This window comes from Garra rufa, chromosome 25 (assembly GCF_049309525.1).
Source record: "Garra rufa chromosome 25, GarRuf1.0, whole genome shotgun sequence".
Classification (NCBI taxonomy): Eukaryota; Metazoa; Chordata; class Actinopteri; order Cypriniformes; family Cyprinidae; genus Garra; species Garra rufa.
Genome location: NC_133385.1, coordinates 6849980 through 6866539, shown reverse-complemented (window position 1 = coordinate 6866539; position 16560 = coordinate 6849980). Strand labels below are relative to the sequence as shown.

The 16560-nt window shown below is 35.1% G+C and overlaps 1 protein-coding gene across 1 annotated transcript in view; it reads left to right on the top strand.

Annotated features, from left to right (window-relative positions):
- The window catches only part of neo1b (neogenin 1b), an 85683-nt gene that overhangs the window by 21661 nt on the left and 47462 nt on the right, over positions 1-16560 (top strand). Inside the window, exon 5 of the mRNA XM_073831542.1 lies at positions 13768-13990. Coding sequence (XP_073687643.1) covers positions 13768-13990 — 223 coding nt within the window. The remainder of the gene's footprint in view (positions 1-13767; positions 13991-16560) is intronic.

The following is a 16560-nucleotide window of genomic DNA, read 5'->3' as shown; positions in this document are numbered from 1 at the left end:
TAATTCATTAATATTTCAATTAATTAATATTATTTTAATTTTTATTAATTTTATTGTCCAAGACATGCGTCAGCTTTAGTATCTAACTGCACCTGTCACAAAACTTTTGTTTTTATTTATCATTTTCAAAAAATTCTAATTAATTAAATGCTTTTAATATTTTTATAATATTATTTTTATTCATATTATTGTGATTTTCATTAATTTTATTATCCAATATTATTTATTATCCACCTGTTTGTTAATTAATAAATAAATGTATTTATTTATTTTTATAAATTTGTTACAATTAAAAATAATGTAACTAACTTTTTAATTAATATTTTCATCAAATAGTTTATTGTTATTGTATTATTATTATTCATTTACATTTGTTATTACTGTTTACTAGGTAAATCGTTTTGTTTTTTTGCACTCCTTTTTTAAAAGGCTTTTATCTGTGGATTAATCTACCGCAGTAAAAGCGGTATAGCAAAATACCTCTTGATACATTTCTAGCGTCACACGGTATGTATCTTCCTACATGATGGGAATGAAGAGATATTTAGGCCCTGAAGCTCGTCACCATGTACCATTTTAAGTCTTTCCCATCTAGACCTGTTGTGTGTGATTATGAGTGTGTTTACCACGGTGAAACCCACCATCTGACAAGCCCCTTGATTGGGATGTGATTTCTGCAACGTTGGCCCTCTGGAGGTCTGCTGCTGATGTTTTGCTGGATTGATGAGCAATCAGATGTTATTGGATTGTGTGAATGGCTATTGATGAGCTGGCCGGGGTTCCTGTCAGTCGCTCGGCTAGATAGAGAGAGAGAATGTGAACGAGAGAAAGAAAAATGTTTTTTTAATCCCTGCTGTGTGATTGTGCAATCCGAAACAGTCCTGTTTCTCCACACCCGCTCCATACAGGAAGCTCTCTCTGCGGGATTATGGGGCTTTTGGGCTTTGACAGGAAGTGGCGCACGCGCTTGGCCTGCCAGTCGTTCGCATTCTCTCTCCACCCGACTAATGACAGCGATCATAATGACCTTGTGACATAAACATCAATCCATAAATAACAGGACAGATATAAATAACGGTGTGAAGCGTTTAGGTGGGTCGTCTTTTCCTGAGCGCTGTCCCGTTGTCAGTCTTCCTGTGGGTTTGAGGTTATGCAAACAGACAGTCAGGTGTGGTTGAGGCCACACGCGCCATCTCTCTGTATCAGCAGGCAGCAGGAGTTCATACAGGTATAGAGTGATTCAAGAACCAGGGGGCCTTTCCAACAAGAAACCCAGACACAAGCAGGTTGTTTTATGTTGCTTTGTCCTTTGTAAAAGACAAAAACTTAAAGCTTTTACATTAAAGCTATTGTTTGCTATCCATTACTAAGGGGTTTTGAGTACTTGCTAGGCTTTTCTGGGTGATTGCTAGAATGCTGCTAGTGTGTACTGGGTATTTAACGGGGTGTTCTAGGTAGTTTATAGGATATTCTGGGTAGTTGATAAAGTGTTTCTGGGAAGTTTATAGTGTATCTAGATAGTTGATATGGTGTTCTGGGTGTTTGTTAGGGTGCTCTGGTTGGTAGATGGGGTGTTTCAAGTGTTCTGGGTAGTTGATAAGGGTGATCTGGGTGGTTGATAAAGTGTTTCTGGGAAGTTTATAGTGTATCTAGATACAGTAGTTGATATGGTGTTCTGGGTGTTTGTTAGGGTGCTCTGGGTGGTAGATGGGGTGTTCCAAGTGTTCTGGGTAGTTGATAGGGTGATCTGGGTGGTAGTTGAGGTAGTCTGTGTAGTTTATAGCATGTTGTAGGTAGTTGATGGGGTATTCTGTGTTTTCTGGGTGGTTAATGGGGTATTTTGGGTGTTCTGGGTAGTTGATAGGGTAATCTGGGTGTTCCTGCTGGTTGATAGGGTGTTTTAGGGTGCATATTCTGGGTGTTCTAGGGTGCATATTCTGGGTGTTCTGTGTAGTTGATAAGGTCTTCTGGGTGGTTGATAGCATGTTCTGGGTACATGATAGGGTATTCTGGTTGTTCTGGGTGGTTAATTGGGTGTTCTGGATATTCAATAGGGTGTTCTGGGTAGTTGATGGGGTGTTTTATGTAGTCAATAGGGTATTCTGGGTGGTTGATAGGGAAAGCTGGGTGGTTGATGGGGTATTCTGGGTATTTTGTGTAGTTGATAGCGTGTTCGGGGTAGTTGATGGGGTATTCTGGGTGTTCTGGATAGCTGATAGGGTGTTCTGGATGGTTGATGGGGAAAGCTGGGTGGTTGATGGGGTATTCTGGGTATTTTGTGTAGTTGATAGGGTGTTCTAGATGGTTGATGGGGTATTTTGGGTGTTCTGGGTAGTTGATAGGATGTTCTGTGTGGTTGATGGGGTGTTCTAGATGGTTGATATGGTGTTTTGGGTTGTTGATGGGGTATTCTGGCTGTTCTGTGTAGTTGATAGGGTGTTTTGGGTGGTTGGTGGGATATTATGGGCGTTCTGTCTAGTTGATATGGTGTTCTGGGTGGTTGTTGGGGTGTTTTGGGTGTTCTGGGTGGTTGATGGGGTATTCTGGGGTGTTCTGGGTGTTCTGTGTAGTTGATGGGGTGTTCTTGGTGGTTGGTGGGATATTATGGGCGTTCTGTCTAGTTGATAGGGTGTTTATAGGGTATTCTGGGTAGCTGATAGGGTTTTCTGGGTAGTTGATAGGGTGTTCAAGTCTTCTGGGAAGTTTATAGGGTATTCAGGGAGGTTGATAGGTGTTCTGGGTAGCTGATAGGGTGTTCCAAGTCTTCTGGGTAGTTTATAGGGTATTCTGGGAGGTTGATAGAGTGTTCTGGGTAGTTGATAGGGTGTTCAAGTCTTCTGGGCAGTTTATAGGGTATTCTGGGTAGCTGATAGGGTGTTCTGGGTAGTTGATAGGGTGTTCAAGTCTTCTGGGCAGTTTATAGGGTATTCTGGGTAGCTGATAGGGTGTTCTGGGTAGTTGATAGGGTGTTCAAGTCTTCTGGGCAGTTTATAGGGTATTCTGGGAGGTTGATAGGGTGTTCTGGGTAGCTGATAGGGTGTTCCAAGTCTTCTGGGCAGTTTATAGGGTATTCTGGGAGGTTGATAGGATGTTCCAAGTCTTCTGGGTAGTTTATAGAGTATTCTGAGAGGTTGATAGGGCGTTCTGGATGGTTAACAGGGTGATCTGGGTGTTCTAGGTGGTTCCTAGATAGTTTCTTACTGCCATGTGTGTTTATCCTCAGGTTTTAAGTTACAAGTATAAACAATTACAATAGGGATGCTTGACTTTGTAAACACCACTAATTAATTGTCTCTACAACTTGGTTTGGTTGTAGAAGCGGTTCGGGCTGAAGTCAGACTGCACTAAGAAAACATTCTGCTGAAATTATGCTAAGCTTTCATCTCAGTAAGCAGACGTTTTAGGAGCACCCAAGATCAAGGCTCTGAATGTGAGACGAGTATGTCGGGTTGTAACCTTTGTAGTGCCAGCCTCTTTGTGCACGATGCCATTTCATCTTCAGAGGAAACACTTTAATGCCATTTTCATATCAACATGACACGTCATTCCTTCAGCGATCACATCACTCCTCCTTCTCTTTTATCTTCCTCAACTCTCATTTATTAGCCCGAGTTTAGGGATTATGTACTGCAGTGCTGATGCTGTGTATTTTAGGTTTTAGATTTAAAAACATCTCTATTAGGGCATAATAATATTGAATATTTACAAGATGCATGCTTTTGTGTATCATAATGTCTTTCATTGTGATAATTAGGTCACAAAATGTGGAAAACATTTTTTTAACCATCTTTTTACAGATTTAGTTCTATTAATTAAATATTATGAATATAAATTTGGCTTCTTTTGAGCATTTTCAGAGCAAATGCATAAACATCAAGCCCTGTATGAAATATCATCAAACGCATGGAAATATAGAGCTGTAATGTTTAGCTATAGCTCTCAGCCCTGCATACTGAATGAGAGGTAGGGAACTTCAAACCCAAAAGTTTCCCAGCATCCATTTTTGATCCTGCGCTGATTGAATCCACACCCTCGGGTCTGCTTCAGATTTCTATTTCCGTTTTATTTCGTAGTGTTTTTTTAGTGCATATCTAATAATAATAATATCCCAAGGTCCCTTCTGTGCTTGATGTCATTTCCTGACTTAAGATCTTGCCTTTGAAGGGCAGTGTGAGTGTTTCCCCCCAGCTGTGAAGTCCTGACAGAAAGCGAGGAGATTTGAGATTAGCTTTCTCGTTGGGATGTTAAATAAATCAAGATATTAATGTAGCAGGATACAGTGATAACATAAAGTCCCACGATGCCAGTGTTTTCATCATCGGGGTCGTTCATGACGTTTATTTTTACCCATCAGGTGTCTTATCTTAGGTTGATGTTGTTTTTCTGTCTGTACTCATGCTGAGTCAGGATATGAGCGGGAAGCTCCGTTCAGTGGGCGGCAGTGCCCAGTTTGGCACATGACTGTCTCCAGCTGGTCTTTGATGGCCGTTTGTGTGCCAGCCGCAGCAGGCCAGCAGACACCTCGCCCACTCGCACCCGCGCCGTCACACAGAGTCCCGCTGTCCCTTGAGCAGGTTCATTCAGTCGATGTGGGGTGTCACTCACACCTGAGGGTGATGCCCGGTCACAAGCTGTGATAGCATTCTATTCTGTTCTGTTCTGTTCTATTGTATCCTATTCTACTCTTTTCTGTTCTAATCTATTTTGTTCTTTTTTGTTTTATTCTATTTGGTTCTATTCTTTTCTGTTTTTCTATTATAGTCTATTATGTTCTGTTGTTTTGTTTTATTTTATTTTGTTCTGTTTTGTTCAATAGTGAAACCTGACTCTTGCCGTGAACATAGACATAGAAGCTGACATAAGCTGAAAGGAAAATCAGTTTTGTTTTATTCTATATTGTTCTATTCAGTTTATTCTACTCTTTTGTTCTATTATTTTTCTGTTCTATTTTATAGTTTTATTTATTTCTGCTCTTTTCTTTTTTTCTTGCCATTTTATTAGTTATTTCATCTTTTCTGTTTTATTTCATTCTGTTCTTTTCTGTTGTGTTTTTATTGTAATCTATTCTTTTCTGTTTTATTCTATTCTGTTGTAATCTATTCTGCTCTATTCTAATCTATTGTATTTTTTATTCTATTATTTTATGTTTTTTTTATTCTGTTCTATTCTATTCTATTCTATTGTTTTCTGTTCTATTCTTTTCTGTTTTATTTGATTCTGTTCTAATCTATTCTATTGTTTTATTCTGTTCTGTTATATTCTATTCCATTTTATTCTATTCTCTCCTGTTCTATTCTACTGTTTCCGGTTTTATTCTGTTTTATTTTTTGAAATTCCATTCTGTTCTATGTTATATTCTATTATTTTATTGTTTTATTCAATTCAGCCAGGTTCTGTTATGTTCTATTCTATTCTTTTCTATTTTATTCTATTCTCCAGTTCTATTCTTTTGTTTTCTGTTCTGATTCTGTTATTATAACCTAATCTATTGTTTTCTATTCTATAATTTTTATTGTTCTATTCTGTTGTTCTATTCTTTTCCATTTTATTCTATTCTCTCCTGTTCCTTTTCTATTTTGTCTTATTTAATTCACTTCTGTTCTAGTCTATTCTATTCTTTTCTGTTCTATTTTGTTCTATTCTGTTATTCTATTCTTTTCCATTTTATTCTATTCTCTCCTGTTGTATTCTATCCTGTACTTTTCTATTTTGTTTTATTCTATTCTATCCTGTTACAATCTATTCTTGTTTTGTTTGAGCCTGTTCTGTTCTATTCTTTTCTGTTTTATTCTATTCTATATTTTGTTTTATTCTATTCTATTTTAATCTATTCTAATCTTTTCTGTTGTATTCTATTAAAACATTATTTTCCTTTTTCCTGTTTTATTCCATTCTCTCCTGTTCTATTCTATTCTCTTCCCTTCTATTATAATATACTGTTTTCTGTTTTATTCTGTTCTTTTTTTATTCTATTCTGTTCTGTTATATTGTATTATTTTCTGTTTTATTCTATTCACTCCTGTTCTAATCTATTCTATTCTTTTCTGTTTTATTCTATTCTGTTCTGTTATATTCTCTCCTTTTCTATTCTATTCTTTTGTTTTATTCTATTCTTTTCTGTTCTATTCTATTTCATGCTCACTTCTTCTTTTCTATTATTTTCAGTTTTATTCTATTCTCTCCTGTTCTATTCTATTGTTTTCTGTTTTTTCTATACTGTTCTACTATTTTCAGTTTTATTCAATTCTATTTTAATCTATTCTGATATGCTTTATTCTATTCTATTATGACATATTATTTTCTGTTTTATTGTATTCTATTTAGGGCCCGAGCCCAAAAGGGCGAAGGCCCTATTGTTTTTCTAAGGATTATTAGGGCCCGAGCCCAAAAGGGCGAAGGCCCTATTGTTCTTCTAAGGGTTCTTATTTTTTTTTTTATTTTTTTTTTTTTAAACCTTCTGGGCACTTTTGGGGGCCTTAACATACTCAAAAACTCTTGAAAATTTGCACACACGTCGGAATCTGCGGCCATCAGGACGCCACAGAGGCTGGGACCCGGGCGTTGTTCAGGGCCTCTAGAGCGCCCCCTGGAACACAGTTTGAAAACTTGATGTACTGCGCACACATACTTGCACGTATTGATATGAAACTCGGTACACATATAGATCTCACTGAGCCAAACAACTTTTGTACTCTATGTCATGGGCTGAACGCAACAGGAAGTGAGATATTTAGGGCTGTTTAAAAAGCGCATGCTCTGGAATTTAACGTACTCCTCCCAGGGTTTCCATAGGATTGTCACCAAACTCGGTCAGCATGATCTCAAGACATTGGGGAAGCTAAATTGCGAGGGGATTTTTGCTATCTCGAACGGTTTGGCCGTGGCAAGGCGACAAAGTTATGGCGAGAAATGAGAAACAGGAAGTGTCTAATTACTGTTGCACACATTGCTTGATTCTTATGAAACTTCACCAGTTTGTTCGTTGTATGATGCCGATTCCATAAATGTGACTATTATGAGTCAAAGTTATAGCGCCACCAACTGGCAGCAGGAAGCGTGTCATTTTCAAAATCCTTTGAAATCAGCCTCTTAATTTTACTTGATTTTCTTCAAACTTCATCAAAATAATGTCAAAACACGGCCGATGAGAATATGTAAAGGGGTCGATGATAAATCAAATGCTGTTGCCATGGCAACGTGTAAAACTTTAAAATTTGATTCCTGTCTTTTCGAGGCAGATAACATGCTTAGAATTTCATGAAACTCAACACACACATCAATATTAATGATAGTTAGACACTGGCAAAAGGTCATAAATGGGCGTGGAGCAGGCACTCTATAGCGCCATCTTTTGACAAAAGTTGGGGGGTTAGTTTTTCCTACAGTCACCAAACTCTGTACATATATTGTTCTCATCAATCTGGACAACTTTCTAAATCAAACTCATTAGCTAAGACCAACAGGAAGCCGGCTATTTTGATTTGAATGTGGATTTTTGGAAAAATCAGGCTGTAAACAAATTCACACTCCTTCTAAGAAAAATAAGGTATTCACACCAAACTTTTTAAACATGAAGAGAAGATTCTGAAGATGTTAAATTGCGAGCGGATTTGGGATATCTTGAACGGTGTTGACGTGGTGATTTTTTAAAGATGTAGTAAAAAACATAACCGTAATTTTTTAATATCTTTAAAGTGCAGCATCCAAACTCTTTAAAACTTTTTTCACACAGAGATCTTATCATTCTGAGCAAGTGGTGTAAATATCAATTTTATACAAGCTTCTATGAATTAAAGAAAATTAAAAAAAGAAATTAGAAACCTGCTGTCACTCTGCCTGTGCCTGTCTGTGTTCAGTCACCATTGAGTCACTGAAGAGTGACTGAAGGGGGGAGGGGTGTAAGGGAGAGAGACCAGTGGAACATGCTGTTTTGCTTAAGACCATCTTTGAGGAAGATGCACATTGTTGTAGCGTAATCGACATAAATATGTCTGATATTTTGAGAAAATATAAAGGGTCATTAAATCTTTCATTGTTTGTATTTTGCAGTTGTTGTTTTTTATTTATTTTTACTGAACTGTACCATGAACTTGTCCTATTCAGTCACATAGCAAAAGATTAAGAAAAATACAACTTTTAAGCATGAGTGAATAATCTTCATTGTAGACAATATTTTCATAGTGTTATTTATTGAATATAAAATTATAATAATTAAAAATTTCAAGACAAACTTTGACAACAAAACAAACTTTGCTGTTATCTCTTCAAAACATCCGAAAACCATCATTTTAAGATCAGTTATATATATATCGCCCCATTAAAACACTCAACTTGATTTTTAAAGATATTTTGAAAGAATTAAGCGTTTATAGAGCACTTTGTGTATTGCTGTACACCCACATGAACTGTGTTCATGTTCATGTTAATTCACAGTACATAAACTAATTTACCTTTAAACAATATATGAATACTTTTTTTTAGCTTAATATTAATTAACATTAATAAATGCTATTTAATTATTATTCATGTTAACTAATATAGTTAATGTTAACAAATGAAACTGGATGGCAACATTTTATATATTGTGTGTATGTGTCTCTGTGTTGATTTTAAAGTGTAACCCTTTCAATTCAGTAAACTTAAAATCCAAACTAGCAGAGGGTTACTGTGAATGCATTTGCCAACTGTGCACCGTTTTCCTAATTGATTCTTAGTTATGTAGCGCTTAAGAGTGATGTCTTATAACAGGAGTCAACAGCAAAGCAATATCCACATACAAATTGTACAGATAGGTAACGATTTAAGCAGAAGTGGTGAATGTAATGCAAGCAATAATAACATTTTGTTATCATCATGAATTACATGTTCTTATCATCATCATCAGAATATAGGGCAAATGTTCACATTTGGTTCACAGTTGGCATTATCTGAAGTCCTTGCAGGGGATTAGGTTTATAGCAAACTCCTCCTAGACATTTAATGAAATCAACATTATATTTGGTCAGTCTGATCTAGAGGCCTTAGAGATGTTAAATTGTGAAGATCTTGAGTTTCAGTAAAGGGCGTGTCCGTGGCGGCCTGACAAAGTTTGATGTTTTGCCATGGACATAGGTGTAATAACTCAGCCATAAAATGTCTGATCTGCCTCAAACTTCAGAGGTTTGGTAGGAGTCCTGGCCTGAAGACACCTAAAGGCCAATATTCAGATATTATCATAGCGCCACCTGTTGACACCAGGATATATCATATCTTTCACTAACTCAAACATACCAAGGTCAATCTGCACCAAACTTCATATGTTTGATAATAGTGCTGGCCTGAACACATCTACATGCCATTTATAGGCATAGCGCCACCAGCTGCCAATGGGAAGTTTGGCACATTTAAATGACTTATGACATATTTCTCATATATTTACTGTATTAAAAGCATACTGCCCACCGTTTGCTGTTTTCCTAAAGCCACCGGTCGGCGGTGAGCCCGGGTGCGAGGGCCCGTTCATCGCTGCTTGCAGCTTTAATTATTATTATTATTTTTTTTTCAATGTTTTGGGTGATTTTGGGGCCCTTAACATACACGAAAACTCTTGAAAATTTGCACACACATTGGAACCTGCGGCCATCAGGGCCGGACAGACTTTGACATGGGGGGGGTCACCTGGGGGGGGCGTGGCACAGCGTTAAAAATTGCGACTTTTGAGGGACTCTGGAGCGCACACCAATTGATCTACAGTCACCAAAATTCATACACATATAGACCTCATCGGGCCGACCAACTTCCGTGCTCACAGTCCGTGCTTCACCAAACAGGAAGTCAGCTATTCAGGGATGTCTAAAAAGCGCATGCAATGGAATTTGAAATACTCCTCCTAGACCTTCCAACCGATGGCCACCAAACTCGGTCAGCATGATCTCAAGACATTGGGGACGCAAAATTGCCAGGGGATTTTTGATATCTCGAACGGTTTGGCCGTGGCGGGGCGACAAAGTTATGGCGAGAAATGAGAAACAGGAAGTGTCTAATTACTTTAACACACTTTGTCTGATTTTGACCAAACATCAGCAGTTTGTTCATCTTATGATGCCGATCACAGAGATGTGACTATTAGGAGTCAAAGTTATAGCGCCACCAACTGGCAACACAAAGCGCAACGTTTTATAAATGCTTTTAAATCAACCTCTTAATTTTACTCAATTTGCTTCAAACTTCATCTCAATAATGTTGAAACACGGCCAATGAGAATCTGTGAATTGCCTTATCGATAACTTTTATCATGTTGCCATGGCAACGTGTCAAACTTTAACTTTAGCTTTTTGTGTTTTGAAGCCACTTAAAATACTCAGAATTTCATGAAACTTCACACACACATCTGTATTAATGATATTTAGACACTGATAAAAGCCCATAAATGGGCGTGGAGCAGGCGCTCCATAGCGCCACCTTTTGACAAAAGTTGGGGGTTTAGTTTGTCCTACAGTCACCAAACTCGGTACATATATTGATCTCATCAAGCCAGAAACATTTCTAATTTACACCCATTAGCTACGATCAACAGGAAGTCGGCTATTTTGATTTGAATGTGGATATTTGGAAAAATCAGGCTGTGGAATTTTATATACTTCTCTCAGGAAAACCAAACAATTCACACCAAACTTTTTTGACATGTTGCCAACATTCTGAAGATTCTAAATTGCGAGCAGATTTAGGATATCTTGAACGGTGTTGATGTGGTGATTGATTGAAATCGGAGTAAAACAAGATAGCCGTAATTTTATTATATCTTTAAAGTGCAGCATCCAAAGTCTTTGAAACTTTTTTCATACAGACTACTAGTCATTCTGATCAGACACCGTTCATTTCATAATTATACAAAGATCTATGAATTAATGAAAATTAAAAAAACAAATCTGATCCCTCTCTGCTCTGCACTTATGTGTGTGCGTGGTAAGTGGGTGTGTGTTTGTTGAGTGTTAGGGTGAGAGTGGGGAGGGGGGATGGGTGGAAAGAGAGAGTCAGAGTGGAGGAGATAGAAGGGAATATTTAAACTCTTGGTTGTTTATTCATTAGGATGTGAATTAGGGCTGGGTATTGTGACCAATTTGGCAATTCGATTCAATTGTTATTTTTATGGTTTCGATTCGATTATATTCGATTCGATATCGATTAGCTATCAATATTTCATTTAAAATGTTAGTTTTGCAGACATGGGATCACTATTTTGATATAAATCCTGGTAACTTAAAACTCCCCTACTTAAGTTTATTACTGAAATACACATCTACATTAATAATAGGGTGCACACAGTTGTTTATTTTAAACAACTTTTATTTTAAATGAATACTGTAACAAGAAGTCATAAATATGTGCATCCAATGTACACCATGTAAACAAACTGCAAAAAGCACATTACTGTAAAAAAATAAAAAGACTAAATGTGCAACAGTGAAATCTATTAAGAACTTCAAACATGTTTAAGAAATATTTTTTTTTTCTAAATTCAAATCAGGCCCATCATAAAGCCCTTGTCTGCATATACAAAACATTCTAACTGTCCATAAAACTAACAGATCTTAACTAAAGCCTAATATTTTTTGATCACCAGATTTTTTCTTGCAAAAAATTTACACCCATTAGCTACAACCAACAGGAAGTCAGCTATTTTGATTTGAATGTGGATTTTTGGAAAAATATAGCTGAATAAATTCATATCACTCATAGCAGAATCAGACAGTGCACACCAAACTTTGTCAACATGATGCCAAGATACTGAAGATGTTAAAATGTGAACGGCTTTGGGATATCTTGAACGGTGTTGATGTGGTGATTTATGAAAGTAACAGTAAAAAAGATGGAGAGTTATTTCCATATATCTTTAAATTGCATTATTCTAACTCATCAAAACTTTTTACATATAAAGAACAAGAAATTCTTAGGAAATATGTGTAGTTTCAAAATGTTATCATGCTCAGAGGCCCCAAAAACATTAAAAGTGTCATATAAATTGTCAGATTAAAGCTCTAGTACCAGGGATGAACACTAGAGGTCCTCATAAGATAAGGAATCGTTTGAACAATAATGCTATTTAGCTCATTCTCAGTGTATAAGAATGAAAATAATCCATAGAATCAGTTGATATATAATGTACTGTCAGTGTACTTTTACATAATTATTTTGTATAGGTGCTTAAAGAGCATTAAAATCTTTTTTTAATCTTTTAAGGAAAAATTATATGATTTATATACATATATACAATCTCACTGATAGAATAAAAAATCTTATAAGTATGACACTATACTGCTCAGTTCACTTAATTAGAATGAGAAACAAATACATCAACTAAGTTAATATGTATTTATTTTTAATATATTTGTTTATAATTATTTCACAGATGCTTATAGATCATTAAAATAATATTTAAAAATGGTTGTAGATCATAAAACATGGTAACTATTTAAAATAGGGTCTCTTTTGTTAACAATGGTTAATGAACTAACACACGAACGAACAACGAACAATATGTTTGTACTCGATTTTCTTCAAACTTCATCAGAATGATGTAAAAACACGGCCGATGAGAGTCTGTAAAGGCGTCTCTGATGCATCAAAAGCTGTTGCCATGGCAAATAAATAAAAATACAAAATACATTCAAATATTTGTTTCCTGTGTTTTTGAGGCAGATAGCGTGCCTATGATTTCATTTTCCATTTTCAATTTTCAATTTTCAATTATTTATTATATATTTAAAGTGCAGCATCCTAACTCTTTGAAACTTTTTTCATACAAATAACTATTCATTCTGATCAAACACAGTTCATTTCATAATTATACAAAACTCCACGAATGAAAGAAAATTAAAAAACATATCTGATCTCACTCTGCTCTGCACTCTATGTGTGTGGTAAGTGGCTGAGTGTAAGGAGGGGTGATGGGTGGTAAGAGAAAGAGTCAGACAGGAGGAGAGACAGTTAGGGTTAGTCCAAAGGGTTACTGTGAATGCATGTGCCAACTGGGCACCGTTTTCCTGATGCTATCGGGATGGCGACTGCCAGACGGCGAGGGCCCGGTCAACGCTGCTTGCAGCTTTAATTTAATCTATTTCTGTTTGATTCTATTCTCTCCTGTTCGATTCTATTGTATTCTAGTCTATTCATAGGTTTTGTTTCTTGAAGGACACTTGTATTGTTGACCTTGAAGCAAGACTCATCCCCAGGAATGACATTTTTCAAGGAATATTTAGAATAATAGTATAGATAGATAGATAGATAGATAGATTTACAATAATAGACAGATATATTTTCATTATTTGTATTCTTTTGCAGCAAATAAACCTTGAACCATCACCACCTGATTCCTCTAATTTGCATCTGCGACAGATTTGGTGGAACGTGCTATTTTTAACCACTTCAGATGAAGTCATCAGTGTGTTTTAATTGCAGGGACAGATGTGAAAGTGTAATTAACATTGTGCTTACTGATATGAATGTTAATGATATGCTTCCCCTCAGTGTTCGTAACATGTCGTGGCTGCATGTTTAGCCTGGCGTTGAGCCTCCATCTCCTGCTCTGTCTCATAGTAAATTTGCTGTTTCCTTTTGATTTTGGAGTCATTGTAGTTGTCCTTTCATTTACGTCAATTATTTTATGTTCTTTTTCTTTTTCTTTTTCCTCGCCCTCCCTCTCCTCCCCGAACTCTGTATCTATAATTTACCCCCCCTGTTACCCCCTTGTTGCCCCTCCCGTCATAATCACCCTCCAACGTACTCAAGACGTTGCCCTTCCTTCTGCTGTCCCTTCACTGACCGATGCCACTACTGACCATGTAGCGTCCAGCCCGGCCGAGCGCAACGGCCCTGCACCCTCCGCCCCTCGTGATGTTGTGGCTTCTCTGGTGTCCACTCGATTCATCAAGCTGACGTGGCGACTTCCTGCCGAGCCGCATGGAGAGAACATCACCTACTCTGTCTTCTACAGTCTGGAAGGCACTAACAGGTTAAAGATGTGTCTTTAATATTGGAAAAAATGTCATTTAACGTGGTCCTGTGTAGTTTAAAAGAACAGTTTATGCTGCCCCTGCAGGTTGTTAATGGAACAGCAAGTGGAAATACAAACTGTAACACTCTGCTAATGCTTAGAACAGCATACTAATATGTGACCACAAAACCAGTCGTAAGGTTAATTTTTACAAAACTGAGATGTATATATAATATGAAAGCTCAGTTAATAAGCTTTCTATTGATGTATGGTTTGTTAGGATAGGACAATATTTGGCTGAGATACATCTATTTGAAAATCAGGAATCTGAGGGTGCAAAAAAATCAAAATCCTGAGAAAATCACCTTTAAAGTTGTCCAAATTAAGTTCTTAACAATGCATATTACTAATCAAAAATTACATTTTGATACATTTACAGTAGGAATTTTACAAAAAATCTTCATGGAACATGATCTTTACTTAATTTCCTAATGATTTTTGACATAAAAGAAAAATCAATAATTTTGACCCATACAATGTATTTTTGGCTATTGCTACAAATATACCCCAGCGACTTAAGACTGGTTTTGTGGTCCAGGGTCACATATGCTACACATAGTAATCCTGCACTGAACATTTAGGATTTGGGGGTATCAAAGGTTATATTTTAAGAATTAGCCATTGAAAAACACATTGATTGCGTTATGCACAAATGCATTATCATTAGTTGTTTATAGCCCTGAACATACAGTATATACTGTGCACAGAATGTGAATTTTCTATATAAAACACTTGAAATACACTAAAGTACTACTAGATTTGACAAAATATGCAGTAAACAAACAAATCATAGTGTGAAGGTTACTACATCTCACAGTGCAAAGTGTAAACGTACCATTTTCCATGTGACATCCAGGGTTATTATTGTTTGCTAAAATAAAAAAAATAAAAACCATTATTCCAGGCTGAAATAAAATAATATATGTGACCCTGGACCACAAAACCAGTCTTAAGTCGCTGGGGTATATTTGTAGCAATAGCCAAAAATACATTGTATGGGTCAAAATTTTTGATTTTTGTTTTATGCCAAAAATCATTAGGAAATTAAGTAAAGTTCATGTTCCATGAAGATTTTTTGTAAAATTCCTACTGTAAATATATCAAAATGTAATTTTTGATTTGTAATATGCATTAAGAACTCAATTTGGACAACTTTAAAGGTGATTTTCTCAGTATTTTTGATTTTTTTGCATCCTCAGATTTCTGATTTCAAATAGATGTATCTCGGCCAAATATTGTCCTATCCTAACAAACCATACATCAATAGAAAGCTTATTTATTTTTAGCATATGTATAAATCTCAGTTTTGTCAAATTTAACCTTATGACTGGTTTTGTGGTCCAGGGTCACATATAATTTATTTATTTATTTATTATTATTATTTTTTTTTTTTTAAAGCTAAATGAAAATGAGAAATTTTGCCTTGGTAACTAACTGAAATAAGTTTGAAGCACTAAAATGGCTAACTGGAAATAAAAACGAAAAACTGAAATAAAAATAAATGGAAATATGGTAATATTTAAAATAAATAAATAAATTATAAATGTTGGAGCACTAAAATTACTTACTGGAAATAAACATGAACTAAAATAAAAATAAATCAAATAGTAATATTTAAAAAATAATAATAATAAATTAGAATAAGTTTAAAATTACTATAAACTAAAACTGAAATAAAAATGAATGAAACCTAAATAGTAATATGAAAAGATAATAATAAATTAGAAATGTTGCCTTTGCAAATTTTCTAAAAGGTTTAAGTTGAAGCACTAGCATTACTTACTGGAAATGAATATAAACTAAAACTGATTAAAAAAATAAGTAAATGAAACCTTAATAGTAATGTTAAAAAAATAATAATATATTAGATATTTTTCCTTGGCAACATTTCTGAGTTTAAGTTGAAGCACTAAAATTACTTAAAATAAATAAACTAAAACTGAAATAAAAAAAATAATAATAATACATTTTATTAATTTAAATAAAAATGTCTAAATTCATTTTAAGTTAAAGCATTACAATTACTTACTGAAATAAATAGAAATTAAAACTGAAATAAAAAAATTAATTAAACCTAAATAGACCTAAATAATAAATTAGAAGTGTTGCTTTGGCAAAATTTCTGAAACAGGTTTGTTGAAGCATTAATATTATTTACTGGAAATAAATGTAAACTAAAACTGAAATAAAAATTAATTAAACCTAAATAGTAATATTAAAAAATAATAGTAAATTAGATATGTGTCCAAATGTATAAAAGTTGAAGCGCTAAATTACTTACTTGAAAGAAATATAAACTAAAACTGAAATAAAAATAAATTAAACAAAAATAATAAATTGTAAATGTTGCTTTGGCAAAATATCTGTAATAAGTTTAAGTTAAAGCACTAAAATTACTTAATGGAATAAATAGGAAAAAAAAAGATGTATATAAAAAAAATTATTAAACAAAAATAAACTATAAATGTTGCTTTGGTAAATTTTCTGAAACAAGTTTGTTGAAGCATGACAATTATTTACTGAAAATA